At 42.8% G+C, this 26851-nt stretch overlaps 1 protein-coding gene across 1 annotated transcript; it reads left to right on the forward strand.

Annotated features, from left to right (window-relative positions):
* Positions 1-1619: 1619 nt before the first annotated feature.
* On the forward strand, positions 1620-26791 carry mettl24 (methyltransferase like 24). Its single transcript, XM_079291243.1, has 5 exons — positions 1620-2238; positions 14957-15055; positions 19598-19731; positions 23272-23497; positions 26064-26791. Exons 1-5 carry the CDS (start codon positions 1900-1902, stop codon positions 26379-26381), a joined length of 1116 nt encoding a protein of 371 aa, XP_079147369.1. The 5' UTR covers positions 1620-1899; the 3' UTR covers positions 26382-26791.
* The last annotated feature ends 60 nt before the right edge of the window (positions 26792-26851 follow it).

Genomic DNA, 26851 nt, shown 5'->3' on the forward strand with positions numbered 1-26851 from the left:
TTTTTATACAGCATTCAGCCTTTAATCACACATTCACACTAATTATGTGAGCCAATTCTTGTCCTTAGCCTCTAACACCTTTCTTTTGCACCACGTAACAGCTGATCTATCTATCTGGTTATCAATAGAAGTCTATCTAACATGCCACTGGGCATTTGACTGAATTATATGAGCCATATTGACATTGCAAATATTTTTCTGCCAATCTAATGAATATGTTTTGCCATCAAAATCAAACAGTATACTTAAAGTTATTTGGTCAATGTGTCGATTTAAAAGTGCCGGACCTCTGTTTGATCTTTGCGCTGACTTCTGTGCATGGTTGAACAAAGAGGAGTCAGTGTATCAAGTTAACATAAATGACAATTACCATTTGACCTACATCACTTCAGGCATTTACAGACTCACATTGTTTTGTAATTCATCCCATGTGGAGGTGATGAGTGTAAATGACTAACCACTGGGTGGCAGTAGAGCTTTTTGTAGAGAGTAGAGAACTTTTCATACAAACTGTGACTGAGAATCTGATTGAATGACTGATGAACTGATTGATTGAGCAACTAACCTCTGAGCACGTTGCTGCAGTTAACCCATTAAGACCATCAGCACCAGTCATGTTTAGCCTTTATTTGAAACCCGGTACACGTTACTTGTACGCATACAAACGAAGCAAAGCAAAAAAATGTGAAAGCATGCCGTACATCCTTCAGAATGTGTTTCACCTTGCCACTGCGTCTCTCTCACACATATCTTTTGAGGTGTTCGTATGGTCCCCAAACCAAATAGATTGTGAAACTGATCAGAAAATAGCAGTTCAATGCGTATCATTATGCTTGCATTATTAGAGAGGCAGGGGAAGTAACATTTCAACCCCAAAGAGGGCAGTAGAGAGCTAATTATAAGTCAATGTCATTATAAAAAATGCAAAATTTTACCATTGAGTCTGAAAAGCAGACAGAAGGCGGACATATTATTATCCTGCATTGATTTTCTGAGATGTTATCCATGTTAGGACGCTCTGTAGCCAGGCAAATCCACTTACAATAATACAGTACTACAGGAATACAGGAATGCATACTGGAGGTAACACCTATAAGCTAGGAGTAATGATTAAATATGGTTTATTCAGGATGGTGAATGAGAACTGCTACCAGCAAAAATGGTCAGAAGATGATCCTTGAAACAAAATGTTTATGGGGAAGATTAAAAACAATGTAAATCAATGAGCAGTGTGGCACATCAAATATTATTTTTCATATCCCATTTTTTTAATCAATTTTGCAGCTAAACAATTTAAGTGTGCAAATCAAGGCTGAGCTGTCGCGATTGGTGAGAGCGCCGACTTGTTTGCAGATGCAGAAAGGGACCTACATGGGCCCGTGGTGCTGGCCCTGCCCACATCTGGAGTTACACAGTAACCCGAGAGTCTGCTGGGGCAGGACAGGCAACCCGAGGGAGGGAGCAGAGCAATGTGTGTGTGATATGAGGCTGACAGAAAGAAAAAGAAAGCAATTAAAAGGGTGTGTGTGTTTGGGAAAAGGGGGACTTGAGAGCGTCAGGAGGGAGTTCCCAAAGTTTTCAAGAGGGCGGCACACATTGTACTTTTGAATGTCTTTGCCGAGCCTCATGATATACTCTGGTATGCACAAAATAATTCAGGTTCATTCATGTCGGCTCACACATGGGCAGAGGTGTCCTTGATATGTGTGTGTTTCATTAACTTACTGGGTCTTATGGTGGACTTTAAACCTGAAGGGAAGGAGAGGCTGGATGAGAAGAGAAGAGAAGAAAAGAACAACTCTTTGACAGGAGGGCGAGGAAGAATGGGATAGAAAGAGCAAAGGGAAAAACAGAGCTCCTACTTGAGGAGATGGACTGAAGCGAGCCACAGACACAGAAATGACAAAACAGTGGATGGACATGGGCAGAGAGCGTCTCACCCGGGGATTGCTGCTGCGTTTGGGTGTTCTGCTCACTGCTGTGTGTGTGTGCGTTCATGTTTACCTGGAGACAAGTTGGCGGGGAGCACCTACTCCCATGGGACGTCCCACCCAGTCGAGTCAGAACCGGGGCCAACAAAGCAGAACCAAACTAGAAGCAGAGGAGCGGGACAGAAGCATTAAGAGGAGAATATCTTATGTTCGAACACCAAAGAAGGACAGCCAAGCTCGGAAGAGGGACGAAGACAGAGAGGAGCCCTCACCACTGTGCTGCGCACCTCTCCGCCCGCACAGAAAGGTACGTTCGACAACCCATCAACTGTTGAGTTCTTAATTGCTGCGATTAATATTCTTGTACGGTTATCTGATCCTAAATGAGTGCAGTAGAAGACAGAGCGGCTCACTAAAGGAGCTTTCACTGCGTCTCAGTAATCCCAGGAGGCTGATGAAGGAAGAACAGGCAGCAGAATCAATGCATGTTCAATGAGCACTTCTGAAATGCTTCTCAACTGATGAAGTTGACACAGAGTTTGTCACTTGTTGTTGTTTTTTTTGATGGACGTATACAATTTCAAACAGGTGTGAGTTTAACCCAAAATACAACCAAGAAACCCTCCACGCCGGCTGTTTTGTATTCGTGGCAAATCCACACAGAGTCAAGTCCAACAAAGAGCCATTCAGATGCAATGCCTGTTGGAGCAAACACAGCTATCCACACACACACACACACACACACTCCACTCTAAAGGGGCTTGACCCTTAACCTGAAAGGGGCGTGTTAAAGCGCTGGCATAACAAAACACCCACTTTCTGCGTCTCTTCATGCCTTTTATTTTGTCTCTTTGATTTGTCTCAGCTATGTGCTCTAACCTCTATTTTGTCATTTGATCTCTGCATCCATCCATCTCCCTTTTACTTCCATTTTCCATCAACCCTCCCACACACACACACACACAGACGCATACACACACACACACAAAAATCTGTCTTTCCTTGACATTCTTCTTTCTTTCAATCCCCGATTTCCTCTTCTCGAGTCTTCTTTCTGATACTTTGGGGCAACAAATGCTTGTCTTTAAATCTTTAATGACTTAAACCGACGAGACTGAGGAGCGACAGCGTTTTAAAAAAGCTGTTTTAAAATCACTGCAAGGCTGGATATGCCACATCGAGGGAAGGCCACTTGTGTGCCATCAATATTACATACCACCATATGCTCGACACAAAATTTGTCACATAAGTTGCCCTGAAGGGGCCCTGATGAAATTGATGTGTCATATGCTACAGCCATTTAACTCTCTCTCGATATCTCCTTTCGCTATTTCTTGCTTTAGTCTCTCATCTCGAAGATCACGGTTGCTCTGTTGCTCTGTCATGTTACCTTGTCCCCGATGTTCGTGCTCTCATCCTCCCTCTTGCTTTTTTATCTCCCCTGTCTGTTTCAATTTAAAACTTCAGTCTCGCATCACACTTCTAACCCAAATATATTCCCTCTCTTCCTTTAACTTCTCTCTCCCTCTCTCTCTCTCTCTCTGTCTCTTTTTCCCGGGTGCTCACTCGCTCACAGCCTGCTCTCTCCTCTCGGCACATATTAATGCACCGCAGATGAAATACTGGGCTGGAAAGCAGGACAGTTGCTCTGAAGGAAGATGATGAGTGATCTTGATGAATAGCAATGGAGAGATTCAAGAGAACAATCCGAGAGAAGCTCAGTTATCAGTTTGCAAGGTGGAAAAATAACCTTGAAAGCGTGAAGTTATCTTGATAAAGCTGTGTCCACGATGCCATTCTATGCACTCATGGATTTCAGATTGTCTGGGTGATATCAATGTTTAGAATAGAGTTGCAGACAAGATGTTTGGCATACCATTGAAACAGGATTTCATCAGTTTAGGCCAACAGTTTGAAACACAACATGCATTATTTCGTGTTTCTGTTAGCCTGCCATGATGTGTGGCATGTTAACCACAGTGTACTGCTGTCAACACATTGTGGAAATTAGTACTATTAGTACAAGACAAGTCAAATTGTTATTATTATACATTTAATAGAATCCATCAGTAGGAGGCAAACACTTGTATTGTGGTTGGGAGACACTCTTTATTCTTCTTCTAAGAAATGTTGATGAGGTTTTATCACCTGTTTACGGTTACATATGGAGTTTTATTTCTGCCTCAATCGTAACATTTTCTCTTTCACATTATGTGGTTGATTGATGCCATTTTTATGGCATACCAACAACTAACTACACAGTGACGCAGCTTCGCAAGCACAACACCAGCTGCTCTGTTATCTCTGCTGCAGTTTGAAAATGGCAAGAGTTCAGGATTTATTTTTTACTTTGAGAGGAGAAAAATCATTACGTAAGAAAGGCATTCAAGAGACTGTAGAGTAGATATGTGACAGGACAGACTGTTGCTGACAAATCCAGCGAGAGACTGAGAGAGATAGAGCTTAAGGGACTGTTTTAGTAACAACCAATAAAGGAAATCGAATCTCTTAGCTGTCAGGCGTCCACGTGAATACGCTCACTCACATCCTCTTTGATCATTTACCTCTTGCAGCCTTTCTTCCCCGCTGGGGAAACGGGGCGAGGGATGACGTGTTCAAATATACACAGATGTGAAATGTGTTGAGTCAAACAACAGCAGCAATGATGAAGGGAGAGAAAGAGAGAAAGATAGAGAAGAGCAGGAACAGCATGCACTGATGACTTGAACACAGTAATAAACAGACTACTGGCCCTACTGGCCCCACACTCCAACATATTTCTATCTTTCCTGCTGAAAACTACTAAAAGCTTTGAAGTGACTGCCGGCAGCTTAAAAAGTCGGCAGAAGTCACCAGATGACGCCATATGCTACTTATGCCTACACTCATCTACTGCCATTGGTGGGAGCGGAAGTGCTGCTATTACCCTGGTTGGATGGCAGAAGCAAGTACCAAAGATCTATATTCTGAATTATTGTACAAATCGATATCTAGATTAAATAGATTAGGTCAGAAGAGTTGACCTCTGTTGACACTCTGAGACGAGGCTGGTTCATCGATCTCAAAGAACTCTCCGATGACCTGGACCAGAATGAACTCATGTCTCTCACTGCAGTGAAATCCACAGACTCAGATCTTAATATTTACTGGCTTCAACGGAACGGAAGATGACGCACGTATACAGCCCTTTTCTCCCTGCCTGCTCTCCACAGCATCCCATTTCAGATGTGACGGTTCTGTGAATGTGTGATTCTACAGAAACTCTGTCTTAAAACTCACTCAGAGATTTGTCCCAGATAGGTCAGCTGCTATTCAACATGTCACACACACTCAACATCAAAGGCCACAGGCAGGCGGCACATAGATCACAACAGGGAAGCAAAGTGGAACCATTCAGCCTTTCAGACCAAGCCTCCCAGTTTTAGAAGGTTTTATAACAACATGACTAAGACAGCCAACTGAAATGATCATCCAGTGACGAAAAGGTAATCTGTGCAACACCATGCAATACTCATCTTTTACTCTTTTCTTTTTTCTTTTTAAATGATCCAGCAGAGGGGAATTAAATAAACCCAGCAATGGCCTTTGAGTTGACTCTATCACTCTGTTTTGGATAAAACAGAATACTTTTGATGGCATTAATTGATTCCACCAATAAACACTAATGAGGCGGAGCAGCCTGCACTTTAAATCAAATGATTTATTTTAATTAGATGCGACACAAGTTAAATCTATCTGCAAGGCACCTGCAGATAATTGCTTGCACCTGAATGTTGCTTAGTTCAGTGTTGGGATAAAACCAGAACAGAAAAAGCCACTTTGTGCTGTCTGAGCCAACCGCTGCCAGTCACTATTTGGCCCCCAGTGGAATTTGTAATGCAGAAACCCGATGGCCTTGGTCATGTCTTGGAGAGAGAGAGAGAGAGAGAGAGAGAGAGAGAGAGAGAGAGAGAGAGAGAGAGAGAGAGAGAGAGAGAGAGAGAGAGAGAGAGAGAGAGAGGAGAATTTGAAGGTTGCCTTCTGTAATCCCAAAGGTGTGACTGGAGTCAGGTCTCAGGCATCTTTAACCTCTGGCTGGCTGACCTGAGGAACCAGTGAGTCACAAGGAATCAAGGGCTTGGAAGCTGACATGTCACCGCCTGGGTCACACTCGACTGTCTGTTCTTGAGCTGAAAATGTCATTTATTGCAAACAGCGCCTATAGTGCAGCTGCCGTCCCAACTTGGGTTGTTTACACACTTATATTGACTGATGTTACAAAAGACCTTCATGACCAAGAAAATTCATGGCGTTTTGATGTGACATTTATCGAAGCAAAAACATGTGTGTTTATTCACCACATAGTGAATTATTTTCTCAGTGAAGCTGTAACTGAATTGTTTACAATACTATAATATATATAATAATTATATGTATAATGTATAATTATATATATATGTATAATTATATGTATATATATATATATATATATATATATATATATATATATATATATATATATATATATATATATATATATATATATATATATATATATATATATATATATATATATATATCGAGTGCCAGAGACTGAAATGAAAATATATTGCTTATTTTGGAACAGTTCAACATTTTGGGAAATTTGCTATGATGAGAACAATGACACCACTCCAGTATGATATTGATCTTCTCATGTGACTCTCAGCAACAAAAAAAAGCAAATTACGCTTATTATCCAAATGTCAAACTATTGCTTGAAGGTTGTCTGCAATTGCGACATAAGATACTGTAGAATTCAAAACTTCCAGAACATCTTTTAATTGTTGTTGCAAACTACCCAGCTGCAATGTTAGGATCACAGGCACCTTGAAAGCAGCTTACTTGTACAAGATGTTATGACTCCAGGCAGATGAAATACATATGTTTCGGCATGCGAGCCCTTTGATTTCCAACATTTTTGGATCATGTAACTGCAGTAGCATTGCATCACACCAGCCACCCAGGAGGAGTAAACCCCTCTACACACGCACACAGCTTTGCTTGCTCAATGCTAGATGAGTAACCAAGTTCAAATAAGGAAAACAAGCCGGCCTGGAATCTTTGCCAAGTTATGGGGGGGGGGGAAGAAGCACAAAGAGACCTTTCAGATAATCAATCACCCCTTCTCGTCAAAGTTACAACAATATGACTATTTGATCACCTTGAGCAAAGGTTTACACCCTTTTTAAACAAGAGAAACAGCTGAGGGGGTATCTGGAGGGGAGAAGATGTTACTAGATGAAACATTGTGGATACGAAATCAATCCCTGTTTTTTTTTTTTTTGAATGTGAAACTATAGTATCTACTAGTCTGAGACCGTAGTTGAGACCTGAAAGCGTCTGGTCGCTGCTTTTAAATGTAGATCCACACAAGCCCCTCCTCAAACAAGAAGATCTAAACCATATGTTGCAGATGGAGAAACAGAAGCCACTTAATGCTCTAAATGTTATTGACCAAACAAACAGTGGGTCTGTTGTGTGCGCCAACTTGTATCGGACAAAGACTCCCACTGAAGTGGGGGGAAAAGTCAGTGTCAGACTGTCAAGTCCAGAGTCTCCATCTCACAATCCTCCCCTCAGATATGGACGCCTTGTCTGGAACATTCCAGAAAGTTCTCAGTCTCCCTCCCAGCTTATGAGTGCATTGACCTCTGACATCACTCGCTCCATCTTTACCACTCAATTTCACTGCCCCATCCATGTACACATGCACTCCCACTCACCATGAATACCTACTTCTAGCAAATGTCACTTTGTGTGCCACCAAAAAAGCCTGCGGTTTGTTCGTGTAGCAGAAATCCATTTCAGAAGCATTTTGCCGTGCACCTTAGCCACATGTGTCTGGTTACAAAAACACAGACGCCACAAAGCAACAGAGAGGGCCAGTGAACACCAGGAGCAATCGTTGAAAGAGCTTTTTGTTGCTCTCAGCCATATCTAAAACACCTTGACAATAATATGTCTGCCTTTCTGTCTCTCTCTCAGTACATCTATTTGATAGCTGATAATGCGTGTTAATGATAAAGGAAAACATATGGAGAGGAAGGCACAGAGAAGGGAGATTCAATTCTAAACACAAACACAAGTGGGGTGCTTGTGGAGACACCACTGCTCAGTAATAATGTTGGCTGATCTCACAAACCAAACACGAAGATTGACAATTATGCTCTGACAAGGCTTGAATATACAACCCCCTTGACATATCTTTCAATTCCTTACCATTTTCATATTTAGAATTTAATTTATGTGCAAGAAGCAAACAGACAAATTGGCAAGAAAAGTAAAATGATGATGATATTTCTGCTCGCGTCTCAGGAAATGAATGTCATATGGTGCTCAGCGGGCTCTTTCTGTTCTACTAGAACATCAAACACAGATCTCATATCTGGGATACTGTCCAGGAAGACATGCGCACACTCCCATAGATTGACTCATACGCTCAGGCACACACATGCAGGTTTTAACGACAAGCCTGCTGACAATAAGACCCCATCTGCCTGTTAACACGCTGGCCAAGAGGGCACTGATTCAAACACGATCGGAGCGAATCAGCCAGCATCGCGTCATCAACTGTGTCGATCACCTTTTGTCCGAGCTGCATCCCCTACACAACCATTTCAATCCTTGTAACTGTAATCTCCCACTGTGGCTTTGTTATGTTATGTTGTTGTGTTAGCTATCTTGACAGCCTTACTACTGAATGTCTTTCCATAAAACGGGGTTTTAAAAGGGAAAGAATGTACCTACCCTGTCCTTTATGTGCAACCATTATCTGATGAATTTATGTTTCATTCAACTCATAAAGTGTCCTCTTATCTGACGTTTAGTTGTCTGTCATGGTACTCAGGCATTGATATGGTTCGATTCAGCACAGTATATATTGAGTATGCTTGTAAAGATGTACCTGGAACAAAAAAACAGGAAAAATTCAAACGCTTCGCATTGGCAAGACGGCGCCATGTAGGCGATGGCTTAAAGTGCTGAGCGAGAAAAGGCTCACGCAGGTCTTCGATCAGCTTTGATTTACAACACGTGGGCAGATGGTGCTCCTGCCAAGTTGTGTGCAGAATGACGAATGAGAGTGTGTGTGTGTGTGCGCTGTAATGTAACACAGTGTTGGACGCATGTATGCAAAGCCTCAATGTCAAGTAACATTCAGAGGTGAATTCAACTCCCCCACTTTAACAATAAACCAGGATTGCTGCAGTCATTTTCCCACTTTCTTCCTCTTTTCTCTCTTTCTCATAAAGGCGTACCAGACGTGGGTTTGTCAGATGCCTTTCAGACTGACGATAAACTCTTCTGAGATTACTGCCTTGATTGAAAAAGATCAGCGTAATCCTCCGCTTTAATTCTGTTGTACCCTCTCTGTCCCTCGCTGTACTCTGGCAGCGAGCTGGCATTGGCCAGCGAGCCAGGCCTGACAGAGGAGTAGAGATGACACTGCAGAAAACCGAGACAGATGCGTCTGATCCGACTGCCAGTCTCCCCAATCTGCCAGATTAGTCAGAAGGACAGAGCTCAGTAAGGCAGATTCTTTGTGATGATCCTGTTCACAACTACAGTCATGCTGTCAGTATCAATCCTCTCAAGATACAGATTTGATTTTGCTCTTGATATAATGATCCTCTATCTTTTTGGTCTGTCACCAGCTGATATAACATAATATGCATTCACTGAGACCGATGTTCTAAATACCCAGAATGCAGCAGGTGTCTGATCCGACCCCTAACAAACCTGTCGGATACTCTTTTGCTTTGCAAACTTTGTGTATAGCCTCCTTAAAGTCAGTCGACAACAACGAGAGTAAAACCTAATCGTCTGTCTTTAGTTGTCATCAATTCTCACTTGATTTACTCACAGTAAACATCTCTACTACCTGCCAAAACTGTGGTTGACGACCACAACAACAATAATCACAAGATCATCACATCAAGAACCGAATACATCTTTCAAATGACATAGAAATAGAAGGAGGTAAAGAGAGAATGAAAGCAGGATGAATGACGTATGGCAGATGATGATGTGTGTGATCTCAGCTCCATGTCCCGTTGTACTATTCACCATCCATTATCATGTCATTATAACTATACACACGGTCCAAAAAAATAACATTGCGATGTACCTTTTGCAAATAATGTCTTCTATGTGGCGACATTGGTACAGCTGTCTCTTTGTAAGGCATTGCTAGGCCTATGTACTTTTATTGTCTTTTTTTTATTGTCTTTTTATGTATCTGTCTGTATGGACCGCGAGTCTGAAATAAAGTCGCTATCTGTGTGATTTCAGCAGCAACATGGTCGATCCTCATTTGCCTAGTTTTTCTTCCTCATTTTTAGCCAATTGGTATGGCCGGTATTGTCAAGTACCGGTAATGCAGTTAAGTAGGTTTTATTTCCTAATAAAGAAATACTGGGAAATTGCTTTTTGCCTTAAATATGATTGTGTTTTGTCTTAAATGCAATAAAGCTCTTTACCTTGTGATAAATATTACATTAAACCAAAGTTCTGAGTGTCACAAACATAGAATCTTTCTTCATATTTCCTGCACAGCCCCCATGGAGCACACATCTCTGATGAAGTCTCTCAACTGGGTTCAGCAACTCCTTTAAATCAGAGGGAGGCTAATGTGAATCAGCCACCTGCTGTTTCATTAAACCACAACGTCTCTGTCTGCCCACTTGTCCATGGCATGCCTTGACCTTCATTTGGCACAGATGCTAGGTACTATTCAGTTTACCCAAGCTGTCAAGAAAATATGGCCTGTCAAGGAGCATTTCCTAAAACGTCAAGACACTCCATAGTGTTCAAATAATATTCCACACGGTGTTGAACTGAAAGCTTTGACCTCTTGACTGCACAGCTTGGTGGTACGTCTCGGAAGCGTTTGCAGTAATCGCAAAAATAAACACTCAGCCACCCTGGCACCCTGGCACTCTACCAACAGATGGCGCTGACTTGGCAGCACTCCGTCTGTGGCCTTATGTTTCCAGATGGACAGACACTGCTCACCTGTGGCTGGCTCCTCCGTGACATCTGATACACCAGAGACAATTTGTTTACTCAAGCACCGCCCGTGTCCTCTGAGATGATCTGACCACACAGTCATCGATCGTTATGTATTGACTTTTTTTTTATTCTCGGTGTAAACCCATGTACAGGTGTAGAACTCGTCTTCTGCCTTCACAATGAGGCACATTTCCTCCTCTGTTTACAAGTCCGTCTCCCCCTCTACTTCCCTTCTTCTCCCCCTCCTTCATTGTTCTGGCAGACCGTCCTCTCTTGTTTTTATCCAGTCATCTCTTGTCCACCCATCCATCCTCTTCTCCCCAGGGGATTATTCATGCTTGGCCTGGCTGCTCACACTTCTCTCACACCAGGCTGAGGAGGCACAGATCCACGAACACATCCTGCTCCATGGAGACATGCAGGCCCCGTAACAGAGCAATCAGAAGGGGGCAAGGAGGAAATACCATTGAAAAACCTCCTTTTAAATTCCTAAGAGATGAAATGAGAAGGAAAGGCAAGTGTATCAGGATAAAAGGCCGATAGAAAACAACTCAGTTCCATTTTATCCCTGACGTTCTATTAACTTTGTCTGCAGTTAAATTCAATTCATCATCTCCTTATTTAACCGAGAGTTAATCTGGTGTCAGTGATCACACTTCAAGTGACACTTCAACTCATGGCGATGCTTACAGTTCAAATGACAAGTCGAAAACTTTCAGGTCCCAGATTGTCACCTTTGAACTAAAAAGAACTGCCACAACTGAGGCAAATACCTCAAGCGACATCAGCTGACAACTGACAATTCCAATGTTATTACACCAACAGATTTGAGTTCACACTCTTGAACTGCTACTAATTTCTTTGAAGACCTTCACTTCAACTGATCCTTCAAATTCAATTCATCACTTGCTTTTAAACATTTCAACTCCTTTCAGTGCTTGAAGGCAAACCAACTTCACTCGGCACTCACTCTGAAACATCAACTTCTTTCAGTGAAAATTCAGTGCACATACATTTCCTTCACAAGTGTCTCTATAAAGGAAGGAGCCTTTTCTCATGTCATACCAACTGAATCAGTCATTTCCATTGTCCATTAATCCATTCATATCAAGGCAACTCCCTGACATGCTTATGCTGAGGAGGTTGTTGGATCTAATGTCATGGGATTAAGGGCTGAACAGCTGAGGCTCGACAGTTCTGAGTGATGTTCTGTGTTTGTTATTAACACCTCGGCTGTCCCTGAGCCGCTGATGACTTGTTGTTGCTTGACTGAACATGGGGCTTAACACTAATCTCATCTCTGCTAAATGATGAGTCAGCAGTTTGTAGGAGCTCATAGACACGTATAGTTTAATGCGCGCACGCAAAATATCAGTCAGTTTTAGCACATGCAGCAAAAAAACAAAGATAAAGGATAGATAATCCTTAGATAAAGGTTGCATTTATTTTTCACCAAATAACCTCACATGAAAAGAAAATGATTGCAGCCCGCGAGGAAAACAGACATGGATTGAAAACCCGAGTTGTACCAGTCTGACACCGGCTGCTTTCCAGTTCAGTCTTTGAACTAGAAACCTCGGATTCCGTTGCCAAAATATGCCAATATTTCCATTCCTTCTCTGCCATGCATTTCCGGGAGAATGTGTATGCATTTGACCCACACTCTGTCCTTTCCTTCTCCACTTGTTCCTAAATACCACCTTATACAACTCCCCGTGGGTCCATTGTCCCAGATATCTGCCAACTGATCAGCAGTCCTGTCCCAACCTGTACCTGGCTGATATATGGGGCCTCGGAGTTGCTCACTGCTGCATTTTTGGACCAGTGTGGCCTTCACATTTGAGGTTTTCTTTTGCTGTGAGATCTGAATCAAAATGTTATGGAGGAACTGTGGAGGCATAGTCGTAGGTCAACAGTTGAAGGAGAAAATGAAATATCCATACAATAATTTGATTGAGCTCTCTGTTGTGTGGCGAGGGTCAACAAGAGCATTAAGTTGTGATGTTTTGTCCAAAGTAAGTGGTCAGGTAAGTAAGGTAAGTCTGCGCCCTGTTCATGCAACACTCAAATCAAGAAAATCAAACTGCAGAAAACAATAGCTATCGACTGAAACCCACCTATGCACATCTATCACCCTATTTTTCCTGCAGGGTGATGATGTTGATCATCACCATTGCATTTATTTTATACTGAGACGCAGAGTGTAGGAGCCAGAGGAGGAAAGACAGAAAAGGAAATAGAGGGATGACATGATGGAGAGAGGAGGGGAAGAATTGAAGCCCGGCAAGCATTCAGATGTTTTGACACGCCACAAATCGATTAAAGGCTGAATGCCAAACAGTGAATAGTGTTGCGTGGATCCAACACTGCAGCCATTTATTAAGGGACAGCTGATTCTCTGTGTTGGCAGATCCAGGATCAGCATCACTGGAAGAGGAAGTTACACACATGGTGCTGCCACAGATAATTCACAAGGAAAAGACAGCCCTCGCATAGCAAATGGATTTTTCACACGGTGTCCATGACTTCATGGACACCGTGTGAAAAAATCCCAAATATTAGACAATGGAAAATCACACAGGTTAACCAACTCGGTGACATCCCATCAACCATTAAACCATTAAACCATTAAACATTCATAATGTGTGTACGTTGAAGTGCACAGAAATGTTTGCACCTTGCAAATCCACATACGTGTATGTGTGATGTTTTGGCAGCATGTTTTCTTAATTTCCATGCAGATAAAGATTGTAATGAATTGAACTCTACAGTATGTAAACAATCCACTGGCTTGTATCATGAATTAAATACGAGAGCGTTGACCTTTACACTATCTCAATTATAACATCACACTAAGACACTTTTGTTGAAATCAACAGTGTCGTTGTGAAGCAAAGTGGCTGAGCTATGACGCCCCATTGTGTTGAGCCTGCAGTCACGAAGCTAAACTGACGGGCAGCAGTAGGTAGAGAGAGTAAGAGAGAGAGAGAAAGAGAGAGAGAGTAAGAGAGAGAGAGAGAGAGAGAGAGAGGGAGAGAAAATATGGAATTGGAGTCATGGAAATATGGGTGTGAGTTGCAACACAACATTATTTTCCGAAACAGACCTGTTGTGTCCTTTACAGATTGCTGACCCGATGTGCCCACAGCATCAAACAGACCCAAACATGATCTGTTACACGAAGCCAAAAAAATGATCTGTGGCAAAACCATGGAAAATGTGAAACTGCAGTGCCCATAAAATACTGGTGAAGGCAGGAGCGTCCCAGGCAAGGCCGCACTCTATCGTGAAATCACCCAGGATAATTTGCACCGTGTGGGGGGGTGCTAATGAAATCGGGCCATGTGTTTGACCCAAGAACTTATTGTGCAACCAGCAAATGCATCATGATGTTACACCCCTGTAAGGGGAGATACAAAGAAATGAAGCAGGCAAGATGTCGCTGGCTTCTCGGATCCTCTTTTTCCTTCTCTCTCCATCTCACTGCCTCTCTAATCATAAACAGACACATTCCTGTCGAAATGAAGCAGGCTGTAAAGCAGAGCTCTGCCAGCTTTTAGGAATGTGATAACACAGCAGCGCTGAGCTGCTACAGCCATACCGACGGGGAAGCAAGTCTTATTTCTCCACTGTGAAACACAGACGGACTTTCTACATTCCATCTTTTTCACCTGCATACCTTGCAGCGCAGAATGCATGAGGATAAATAGCAGCCCCATTTTTACTAAAATAACAATGGAAATCAACTTAATTAAGCAGCTTATTTGTCACCAACACACAGGTAGGGAAAAAAATGCTCCACTGAGCACATTGTGACCTAGTTCCATCAGTATACACAAGTGGGTTACAATACCTGGAAGAATAAAGCTCCCTTTGTTGTTGTCCTTGCTCCGGATGCCTTTGATTGGCCTACTTTGATGTTAATTAATTTTCAATTGTCATACACTATTCGTTTGTTAATAATCACGTACGTGTGTGTGTGCGCTCCACTACAGAGTCCCCGGTGGCGTATCGACTTGGAGCCCTGGGCCGGTGAGAGTCATACTCTGGAGGAAGAAGCTAAAAGGTTCCTCAACTACATCACAACACCCCAAGTGAGTCATCGTTGTTTGAATTCTTACTATCTAAAGCTCCAGTTGTACATAACTACTTCATTTATTTTGTGTATTTGAACGGGACCATGTATAATATGTTAAAAATAAATGTTGTCACTTGCTGTGATGGAACGTAACTGCAGTAAGTACAACAAATAAGAACAGTACAATCCGATATAAAAGATTTGCAGAGCAGATATTAAGACAGTATTATGAAAGTGGAAGCAGAAAACCGGATTGTTGGTGTCTTGGCTCCGTTAACACTGCTGATTTTATGTAAAGACAATCCGAAAAAGTCTTCACAGGGAACAAAAAATGTGTTTTTTGACAAGAGCTGTAAGTTCAGTTCGTCACAACTGCACAATTATTGACCTACAAGTCCCTGGTTACTCAGTTTTTACCTTGAGCCACTGTTCTTTTTTTGTTTTTCTGTATTTCTTTGATTGGTGATATTGGCTGTACTTGATGCTTTGCTACCAGTTATTTTCCATCAGGGAACACAACATCCTAACTGCTTGAACTCAAGGTGAACTAAACCCTGTAACCAAATGCATTCATGTAGCATTAGGACTGTAATTTGAAGACAGATAATCAGAGCAGTTGTTGCTTTTTAAGGCCAGATAGTGCATTATTTTTGACAGGTCTTTGTTTTATGCATATCAGAGTGAGCCTGTAACTATCAGCCCATGACTGAGCTACACTGGCACCTCTTTCACGCTCAGTCGTCTTGCTCGACAGCACACACATAATTCATTACTCTATTGATTACCACACAGATGAAGTTCAGAGCCCCCTCTATTCATATTTAATCAATGAGATGTTGTGGTTTGTTCGTTGGTTTATGTCAGTATTAAATTACTATCAATCGATTAAGATGTTCAGCATCATAATTTGAGAAATATTGAGGGATTGAGAAAGCCTGTAATTCGGTGCCCTTGTCCCTATGGTGAAGGTAATGCAAAGACACACGTTTCATTTGCACTTTCCAAAACATAGAGGGACATTCTTTTGGATGTGCCGCTGTGTTTATTGTAAAGAAATTGTCTTGGGGATGAATCGTCAACTTATCTTTTTCCCTCACACAATATAACGAGAACACAGAGTACCCCACTCCAAATGACCAAGCAAACGTTCTATATCTTTCACAGCAGATATTCAGCTCATAATGAATTAGCCTTGGGGTGTGTGTGTGTGTGTGTGTGTGTGTGTGTGTGTGTGTGTGTGTACGCGTGTGTGCAGCCACTTCTGCGTTTTTATGTGTGTGAGCGGAAGAGACAAGGACAAGAACAGAGAGAAAGGGATTGTCTGAGAATTTGTGTTTAAGTGTGTGTTTGTGGGAAGCTGTTGAAGGGAACTGTCCATCATACACACTGACAGGAAAGGGTGGAGGGAGTTGGAGGGGGCATAGCAGCATCTTCAGCTGTAATGCTGACTGACACAGTGCCTGGTGGAGCTGTTACTCAGAGAGATGGCCTGCGACACAACTTCCCAATCAATAGGAGTCAGTGTACCTTGCATGCATGCATGCACCAGCACACACACAGATGAGAGGAAGTATAAAAGTCCTTTTTTAACAACATGAAATATTTTTTCTTATTAGCTTCAGAACAATAAGTAGTTACCATTCATTCATTATAATGTGTGCTTCATGAAAACAGGTACATTTTAAGTATTCAGTGAACCAGTGTTCAGCAGTTCAATGCTCAATACACAATGTTCAATACACAATGATGTGTATTTGCAACAAATACACATCATGTGACACTGCACTTGACTCAGCTGGTCCCATTCTGACCTGTCACCAAACGCTGTTCAGAGGGGACCTGGTACCGAACTGGGAAAGACCTACATGAAGCATTGGAGTCTGGTGCACATGCACCTGGTGCTGAGTTGGGATCAGATGGTTGCTGCCGGACAGAGCTGACAGATCCATACCTGTAGTGAGGGAGACCTGGGAATGTCTCGCAGTGATCCCCCATCTGCAAGATCTTTAACTCCCACTTCAGAAAAAAAAGTTCTCATGCTACTTTAAGTTGTGGTCAGAAAGTCGTTGATGCCTGTAATTGTGGCAGCCCAGGACCCCGCTGGTGGACAGAACCAGAAGAAGGAGGCCTTTTGGGCTCGGTTGGCCCAAGGGTCTCCTGACGCAGCAGACGAGTACCATGGGACCAGAGGTGCTATGGCTTTGGTGGTAGCTGAGGCAAAACACCTGGACATCGAAGGAGTTCAAGAAGGCTATGGAGAACGTCTGGCAAACCGTCAGATGACTCAGGAAGGGAAAGCAGGATTCATCTCAGGAGAACTGCTGGCCCTGACTGGAGATATCGTTGTGCAATGGAAGGAGCACTTTGTGGAACTCCTGAACCCGACCAGCACATTCTGTGGAAGTTGCACACATTGCCTGCATAATCACACTGCTCAGCCTTCCTGGGAGAGCTAATGCCATGGTGCTGGAGAGGAGGCTCTAGGGGGGAGCAATGGGCATTCGGTCCTAGTGGTGGAACAGTGGACCAGCTCTTTAAACTTGCCAGATTAGTAGAGAGGCCATGGGAGTTTGCCCTCCAGTCCACATGTGTTTTGAGGACTTGGAGAAGGCGTGTGTATCGGGTACTGAGCATGTTGCTATGAGTCATCCATTCTTTATATAACAGGAGTGAGAGCTCCATCTGTACTCTCCATAAGTCAAACACATTTTCAGTGGGTGTTGGGCTCCACCAGGATTGTCCCTTACCACCGGTTCTAGCTGTGATTTGAATGGATAGAATCACGAGGAACAGCCGAGGGAGGAGAGTGAGCTGTTTAGGGACCTCAGAATTGCTTCTCTCCTTTTTGCAGATGATGGGTTCTGTTGGATTGCTCCCTCTGGGCGGGGAGTGGGTTGCTAGCCCAATAAGCTATGAAGTATATTTGGGTCTTGTCCACAAATAAAGGTACAATTAAATGGGAAATCAATAAGCAAATTGGTGCAGCATCAGAGGTAATGCAGGTGTTGCACCAAACTGAGCTGAGCCTGGAGGCAAAGCTCTTGATTTAGCAGCCGATCTTCGTTCCAACCCCCACCTCTGGTCATGAACATTGGGTAGCGACCAAAGAATGAGATCGCGGATACAAACAACCAAAATGAGTTTCTTCTGTAGGTTGGCTGGGCTCAATCTTAGAGATAGGATAAGGAGCTCAGACATCTTGAGGAAAATTGGAGTAGAGTCGCCGCTCCCTTGAATAATAAATGAGCCATCTGATCGAGGTGGCTCATGGGCACCTTCCTCTGGAGGTTTTCCGGGCTCGTCCAAATAACAAGAGACCCCGGGGATGACCCTAGAACACGCTGGAGAGACTATATCTCATCTGGCTGAGAAATGCCTCAGGAGCTCACAGGAGGAGCCAAAAAACGTTGCTGACGACAGGGACATCTGGACTACCATGTTTGGCCAGAGCAAGGAAACGATGCCTGAGAGGTTTTTTTTTTTTTTGAAGCTGCAAAAAACTAACTCCCTTCACAAGGGAATTCAAACATGCACAAATAGAAGTTTCAAATGACATTTTTAAGTTAACAACAGATGCGGGTTTACAAGAGGCTGGCATACAGTGCTAATCGTTCACTGGCAACAGAATACCTTTTCGAAAGCAATTATTATTTCTCCATTGCTTCATTGCTTAACCTGAGAGAACTCTGTAAACGGTTCGTGTTAGATAATACACAGTAAGTATGAATACAAGAACGTTCACACAGACTTATACACATCATATCTTGTTTACACAAGAATGGTGTACAGTAGAACTATAGATTTATGTTTCATATAATCATGTCCGAGCCAATATTGTTCCTCCCTCTGCAAACTGACCCTCTGCCGCAGACGGAACTTAAATAAATTAGACATCAAACATTTGAGCAGAGGGTCCTGTGCTAAAGCTTAGTCCCTTGTAAAACTGCAGACACACACACAATCAACACGCTGACACGTATATGCACATGTTTACTGTCTGTATGTAAATAGTTTATGCAAGTGCATATTTTACCAAAACATACCCACATGAACACTCTGAATGGAAAACAACCTGCACTCCCCTGTTTGGAATTTTCAGCATATAAAGTACATGTGAAAAACTTCAATCTCTTCAGTCTCTCGCTCTACTGCTGAGAGACTTGGCAGTGCTGCCGAGTCATCTGCCCCAGCTGCGCATCATGATGAATGGTACGCATAACGTTGTTCAACACCGAGGCCCAAACACAGACTAGCCCAGGGTCAAATTCAGTAGCAGTCTCCAGTGAGCTATCGCATTTGTGTTCAGATATTTTGAGGAAAAGATGTTTATCACATTAGGACTGTTCCTGAGAGTGCCACTCTTGGCTTTGAAATGCCGGTGGGATTGTTTACACTTACTGGGACTCCATTCAGTGCTTTTTTTTTCAGATTGTACATGACATATACAATACAGGACTCACAGTTTGAGCCAGGGAACAACGTCACAGCATAAGCTTGACGAGAAACTCTGGTTTTCACAATCGGAATTGGCTGTTGTAATATGTCTTTGTGTGTTTAGGTGTCGTGTGCATCGTTGACCGGTGAGGAAGCTGCTGAGGAGAGGACCAAAGCTGCCTGGGCTGCATGTCTGGACCCCAAGTACAGCCTGACCCACAGGATACAAGGCAAACACTGCAGGGTGTACTCTTTTGGGTGCGTACAGACAAACACTTACATATGCCATCCACTGAAGACATTGATTCCCTAACTCGAACGTCACACTCACCACCACATGTTAAAATGTCAACCTTTATCCTGACACCCAACCCCAATTGTAATCAGTTGTACAAAAAAAGCTACGTTCTGTACATTATGCTTTGAGACAAGCTGTCGTGTACCGCATCTGTAGAGCAACAGGATTTCAGTGAGCTATCTGCAGAGCATCTGGTTCTGTGACAGGCTGCGGTGGATCTCGTCACAATTGCCGCTGTTGTCATTTCACCCATGACAATTTTCTTCGAAGAGGAGAAATTCTGGGGTTTCACTCACTATTTCTTCAAAGAATGAAGGCTATTCTCCACACAATAGAAGAGGAGCATCTCCGTCTCCACGTACCCTGTTGGCCTGTCTTCCAATTTCAATGACTAATTGGTCACTAAGCCTATATTTATTCAGGATCTCTGACAGAGTAGAAATATTCACTTTTCTTGTGCCATGTATCACTTAGGTTTCTATTTCTTTGTGTATTCGGGGCAATTTGATTTGTTGAAAGAACACTGCAATAAGAGTAAAGATAATCCTCTGTCTGCTTTAACTGTACCTCCACCTGGAATGTCGCATGCCCTCCACCTCTGCTTCCTCTCCTTGAGTGGCAAGTAATCTTGAGTGGAGTCAGCCAGGTCACCAAGGTGTTTGGCCTTCTTACGATTGGAGAGCCAATCACTCCCAGTTGGCTTTGCGTGGTGGATCAGCTCGGCCCGGTTTCTGCCCTGCCTCCACTGTGCTGAGGTGCTGCAGGATTTTTCTGCAGGATCAATCCACGCTTAGTTGAACCCTCAACTCTGGCTTATTAAAATACAACAGTGAGTCGACCTGAAAAATGAAATTCTATGACAAATACTTCAGGAGTGACGAAAGAAAAGTCCAAAGAGCCCAGTTAGTACAGCAGTTTAACAAGGCCAGCTGCTCTCTGAAGTTCCACTTTTCTGGATACGTCAAGTGATCTTCTCCTTCCCATGTACCTTATCTAACCTAGATTGATAGTACACACACACACACACACACACACACAGACATACCATGGTCATGCTCTTGAATCTATGCCAGGTATGCTGAGTATCCTATTCTCAGGAGACTCCTGCTCTCCGCTGTACAGCAGACTCACAAATCCCCCTCCTGAAGTCCACTGCTGCACATAACTATGGCTTTAATAGAAACGTCAAACGCTATTAAGTGTGTGTGTTCACTGTTGAACTCAGCGCATTAGGACGACTGAGTATGTACGGTTGTGTGTGTACTCCTGCGTGCTTATTTGGTGTGTTTTTGTGCGTGTGTACGGTTGATACGTCTCATTTGCATGCAGTTTAACGAGCCGTGGACGGCTGTGCCGAGGCAGGATGAGCAGCTGTTCTCTGATTGGTCTGTCACGTGGCGGTGGATGCTGGATGTTTTTCCACATGAAAGACCTAGCTATCCACCTTTCACTTCTCGTACTCTATCTTACCTCTCTCGTCCTCCTCCTATACCGGTTTCAATTGTTTTTCATCACACATTCTTTTTTCTCCTTATGAAGTAGCAGATCAGATGCTGAAAGATCGTCTGAGAGGATGAATCATCCATTGTAATCAATTTAAAAAAGAGATTCTGACCAAACAAAGCAGGCATTGAAACTTGTGCATTCAGTCTGCTGCACTCTAACCAGCTCAGTGTAGCTGCCAATAGTGGCTCCAGAAGCTGCCCCTTCCTTCTCTTTAGCTGAAGTGCCCTCCAAAGAAAAAATGTGGAAATAATAATTATCATTAGAATTGTGGCTGGTGTGATTAACAATTATTTTGTCAGAGTTCCAGGCTTTTATTCAGTGAGGGAGGATGTTTTTGTCTTCAGTGTTGAAATTCATTTATTTCAGTAACTGAGCTAAGCGTAGGTGTATCTTTGACTGAAGCCAAGGCTATGTACCTTCATTTAGCTGAGAGCTTATGGATTTATGTGTGTGTGTAGAAGGCAGCAATAGAGGATTCCAGAAATGCAAAAACAAACATTTCGATGCTTTTTAAGTTTTGAACAGCTTGAACAGTGTCAAAATGTCCTAAACAGCAGAGCAATATGCGGCAACTTCATACACTCTACTAAAATATAAAAGTTAGTTTTTTGTTTTAGGATGACTTTGCGGTAACCAAATAGATCTTCTCACAGGAGGCATAAAGCACAGGTGTGATTAATAACATTCATAATAACTGTATTCCATTTGGGTGAGACAGTTCGAAGGCCCTGGAAGTGCAGAAATACTCAAATAGAATTTGAAAGAGGTCCACTCATGACAGCTTTTCCTGCAGCCTGTAGGCCATAAAACAAAAATGGATCCAATTTGGAGCACTTATATAGGCGAACGCATCCCGCATTAATCATGCACACGTTAATAAGATGCAATGTGTGATGGAGGAAGGGGAATAGGAGCACGGTAGAGAACGAGAGAGCAAGGGCGGAGAGACAGACAGCCATGGAGAATATTTTGAGAACTCCATGGGATTTGACACAAAGGGAACATAAGTTATTAGATTAGAGAGAGAGAGAACGGGGAAACTCTCAGGGAAGAACATGAAATATTTAGTGCGGTAAAAAGAGATGTCTAGTTGCATCTCAATCCCATCTACGCATCTCTTATCTCCCTGCTCGTGGGATGCTATGTGGAGACCCGGTGACTCATCTGTAAAAACACATGTACTGTAAAATGTACTCCCTCTGCCGCGATTACAGAATACAGCCGCAGCACAAACTAGACACGAGGGAATGCGGAGACAGTGACTGAAGATGGAAGAAAAGGAGAAAATTGCAGAATTAGAGAAGGGAGGGGTGAGATGAAGAGAGACTCGCTGTGAAAGAGGCAGTGGGAAAGTGAGGCACAGGAGAGCAAGAGAAATACAGGGAAATGTGTCTGTCGACTTAGATTTACTCATCATATGAGGAAGCACTCTTAGTTATTTATTTCTTGGCTTTTAAGTGGGCAGGTGAAGTCAGGGTCACAGTGACGGTGTGGTGTTTGATATGCAGCATCTCTGTATTTCTGTCTCTGTGTGAACTTCTATGATGAGAATTCAGTATTTCAGTATCCATTGTATTTGACCTCCTACTGTGCAGCGCTTTGTAAGCCATTGGCCTTGGTGCTATTAAGTGATAGCGTGATGGGAAAGTGGATGGCTATATTTTCAGTTTACAAGCCATTCAGTAGATTTTACATTAAATTGGACACACTCAGATCTCATACTAGCGTTAGCATTTAGCTCAACGTAGTACGGCCTATGTGGAGTCACGAGCATGGCTGTAGGCTCGTGGTCTTTTTTATTTGAAGAAATAAAAAATTTCAAACGATAAACGTTGTGTAAAGAAAAGCAGATGTACTTTGCCGAAATAAACTGTAATATAAATTAGGCAACATTTGTATTTAAATCAGGGCCTATCTGATCATCACTCTGTACATATTTTGCCATTAGTATTAATAAGTATTATCCCCGGTGTCTTGCCTTGTGTGGGCTGCAGGTTGGGTGTAGATGATCGGTCCCTGGAGCGATCTCTGGCACGGGCAGGATGTGAGGTCCACTGCTTTGATCCCAGTCTGAAGCAGCCTCACCTGCAGCAGGCTGAGATGTGGCTTCATCGGCTCTCTGTGGACTGGAGGGATCCTAACCCGGCCATTGTCGCCCAGCGTCAGCACGCCAACACCAAGAAACTGGCCACCATCCTTAATGACTTTGGACACAGACAGGTAAGAGGTGGGATAAGTGGGATTGTATACAACAAGGTCTCTGGCTATAATATCAATTTATGAAGTATTCTGCTATTTTAAAATCACCTGGAACCATATGAAAGGGATTGTTCTTCCTGTGTCAGTGAGAGGTTTCAGACGCCGGCCCACCCAGGACCTTTTGTCGAGCACCACCACTGGGTTAAAACCTTTACTTTCATACAAGAACATCATAGTCTAATGGGCAGACTGTCATAGCTCCACTACTTTTCTGCAACTAGGAATAAGAAACTTTTTTTTAATGATTTGCTCCTAAAATATTTGCTCAACCTAATGAATCAATCTGCTTTTTTTTTCTACCTGTCCATATATGAACAGTTAAATCAAAGCAAATCTAAATCAGCTGCTGGTGCAGAATGCAAACATGCTGCTCAATGATGTCTTTCCTACACACGTTTAAAACTTGAGTTGATAATTATTTCTCGAGAGCCAAAAGCAAAGCATATCGGCTCATTCAAGGGACTTGGAAAAGACATGAAGATTTTCTGATTGTGTGACAAGATATGAATAAATAACCGTTGGTGCGTGTATGCGTTCATGTGGGTGGGTTCGTACACCATCCTGTTTCATGGATGACAGTATCCACCTGTTTTAAATGCGAAGCCACGCACACATCCTGGTAATGAGGTTTTAATGCAAGTACCGGTACATCGTGTGCCAGAAGAGCAAGCACAGCAACAGCAGCAGAACAGCTTCTCCTCAAAGGCTCTGGCCCCCGGCCGCTGTGATGGGAAAAGCAGCAGTGAAGAAATAGAGTCACTCGAAAAGGTCAAAATATGCATTTGTGCAGCAATTCTTATCTGTATTCGTTTAAAAACTACAAAGAGGACTCATTCACTGAGCTCTGGTGACACAGTCATTGTTACCACACAAGGACAAATGTCATGAGCAGAGATTCACATCTCATTTATAGAGAGAGAAACTGCATATTGGACCATTGATCATGTTGGTAAGTGGAAAATACAACAGTAACAGCGGTACTACCATGCTTAATGAAATGAAGCACTGCCAAATTACCAAGAGGTAGAAAACAAGCACAACATACTTCCATCTTTATGACCTTTTCATTTTCTGAACAAAGGGCCCAATCCTGCAGTCCAGGTAATAATTGAATGTAGCCAATCACTTGACACTCATGGATAAGGGTGTTTTATAGTAAACGCTGTCACTTGTGCAGCTGTACTTAAGCACAGCATGTGCGTTGAACTTAGCATGCTAACATGTCACAATGGCAATGCTAACACGCTAATGTTTCGCAGTTATAAAGTTGACCATGTTCACAATCTTGTAATAGAATGCTAAGATGTGCTAATTGGCACTAAACACAAAATACAGTGGATAATGATGGAAATAGTGTTGGACAGAATTCATCATTTTGGAACTGGTGATTATTTGAGCTGCTGTTCAGGTGTTTCCAAAAGCACAGAATCAGCAAAACTCTCGGATGTGCAATTAAATATCTTCATTTGTGATCTGCTCTCTTGTGGCAGGCTCACCAATGAAAGCATACAAAACATATAATAATAATCTCTAAAAAGAATGAAGCCATATGCTCTAAAAAATAACATCCAACAATGACAAATGCACACAAACACAGCATGACGCATAATAAAAGCCACTGGCCTGAGAGACAAAGTTAATACTTCACCTCTTGATGATGCCATATCATTTTCCTTCAGGAGGTTTCTGTCCAATTAAGCAACATATATGCTTGGGAGAGCTTTAAGGCCCACAGGGAGGATAGAGGACAACATATGGAGCTGTTCTCCATAGATAGCTGCTTTTTCAGAATTTCAGAGACTTTGTTCGGTGCCACGAATTAGGAATGGGAATTCTGTAGCGTCACCAAAGGCATCAGTTGTAAAGGAATTTCATGGTCACTTTCATACTTGTGCTGTCAGATGATGTTCTGAGTTTAGCTGCAGATATTTGAGCATTTCCTACAGTTAAAAAAAAAGACAGAGCACTGTTAATTTCCTTCAGCTAGTATCTCATGTTGTCTTTAAAGTAATAATCATTACCCCGGCCCCTTTCTGATACATCTTGTAATCCAAATCTCTCCTCGGGTCTTATCACTACTAATTTAGTGACATGATATACTAAGAACGTGCTGGGCCGAGAAGGAATAAAAGCACAGTCTCCAAATAGACTTTTAAAGACATAAAGGTCAGACAATGGACATCTTTAGCAATCCAGAAGACTTAAGAGGAATACTAAGATCCTGAGAATGTGCATTAAACTTTGGGCCATAAGTCTCCTCACATGAATATGACCTACGGGTGCTATTAACATTCATCTTATGAAGCATTTCCTCGATGCTCCGACACGGCAGGCCTTGTCAGGCTGCTCTCTCGCTCAATCCATCATCAACATCGCTAAAGCAAGAACAAAGGCCAAGCTTCACTTACTCCTTTAATAGATTTTGCGTTGAATAATTCCACACAGTTAAGTGTAATGCCAGTGTTCTAAAATAACTAATTTATTACCTGAAGAAGAAAAACATCCAATGTGTGTGTGTTTTTTTTAGGTGGATGTACTGAAGGCAGATATGGAGAGCGCAGAGTGGAAGATTTTGGAGAATTTGGTGCTGGAAGGAGTTCTGGACTCGGTGGGTCAGCTGTTGTTGGAGCTTCACCTTCACTGGGCGGGCTTTGAGGTGGGCGGTGATGACCCGTCCGTGGTGCGGTACTGGTTCAGCGTGCTCAAGGAAGTCGAGCACGCAAACTTCCGCCTCTTCCACGTCAACAGCGACCCAGCCAAACCTCACCTCTTTCTGCATAAGAATGTCCTGAACGCCAGCAGTGCTTACACCCTGAGCTGGGTGAACACGCAGTGGAAGCCTTGAGGGAAGCCAGACGGGAACAGCTTCTGAATGGAAATGTACACGTTTCCTCAACATGGAGTTTTAAATTCCTGTTAAAGCGCGGCTGTTCCCCGACAGACTTCTCTTGTCTTGCCTGACATTTTTAAGGGGGGGGGGGGGGCATTGGAGCTGCTTAAACCGAAATAATGAGCAGTGGAACGTCAGTAATAAAGGAGATAGGATGTGCCGTTCCCTGCAGTTGAACCCTGATATGATTGTGTCCAGAACACAAAGCACAACAATAAGCGGAAGAACGTTGCAGTGAGGTCTCTGGATTTGTTCGGTGCGTTTGTTGGACGTGTGGGCGAGTGTGTGGGACTAAGACAAAAGGAAAAGATGAACTCTAATTGTTTTTTTTTTCTATAATAAAAACAATTGAGATCCACACAAAGAAGCATTTTGTGTAGCCGTCACTTCTTTTCCTCCTTCTGGTGTTGAGATTGGCCTCACTC

This window comes from Melanostigma gelatinosum, assembly GCF_949748355.1.
Source record: "Melanostigma gelatinosum genome assembly, chromosome: 19".
In the NCBI taxonomy this organism is placed as follows: Eukaryota; Metazoa; Chordata; class Actinopteri; order Perciformes; family Zoarcidae; genus Melanostigma; species Melanostigma gelatinosum.

Coding starts and splice junctions, on each gene's coding strand:
- mettl24 (XM_079291243.1), top strand. CDS start 1,900: ATGACAAAACAGTGGATGGACATGGGCAGAGAGCGTCTCACCCGGGGA. Junction 2,239..14,956: donor CTCTCCGCCCGCACAGAAAG/GTACGTTCGACA, acceptor GCTCCACTACAG/AGTCCCCGGTGGCGTATCGA. Junction 19,732..23,271: donor TGCAGGGTGTACTCTTTTGG/GTGCGTACAGAC, acceptor TGTGGGCTGCAG/GTTGGGTGTAGATGATCGGT.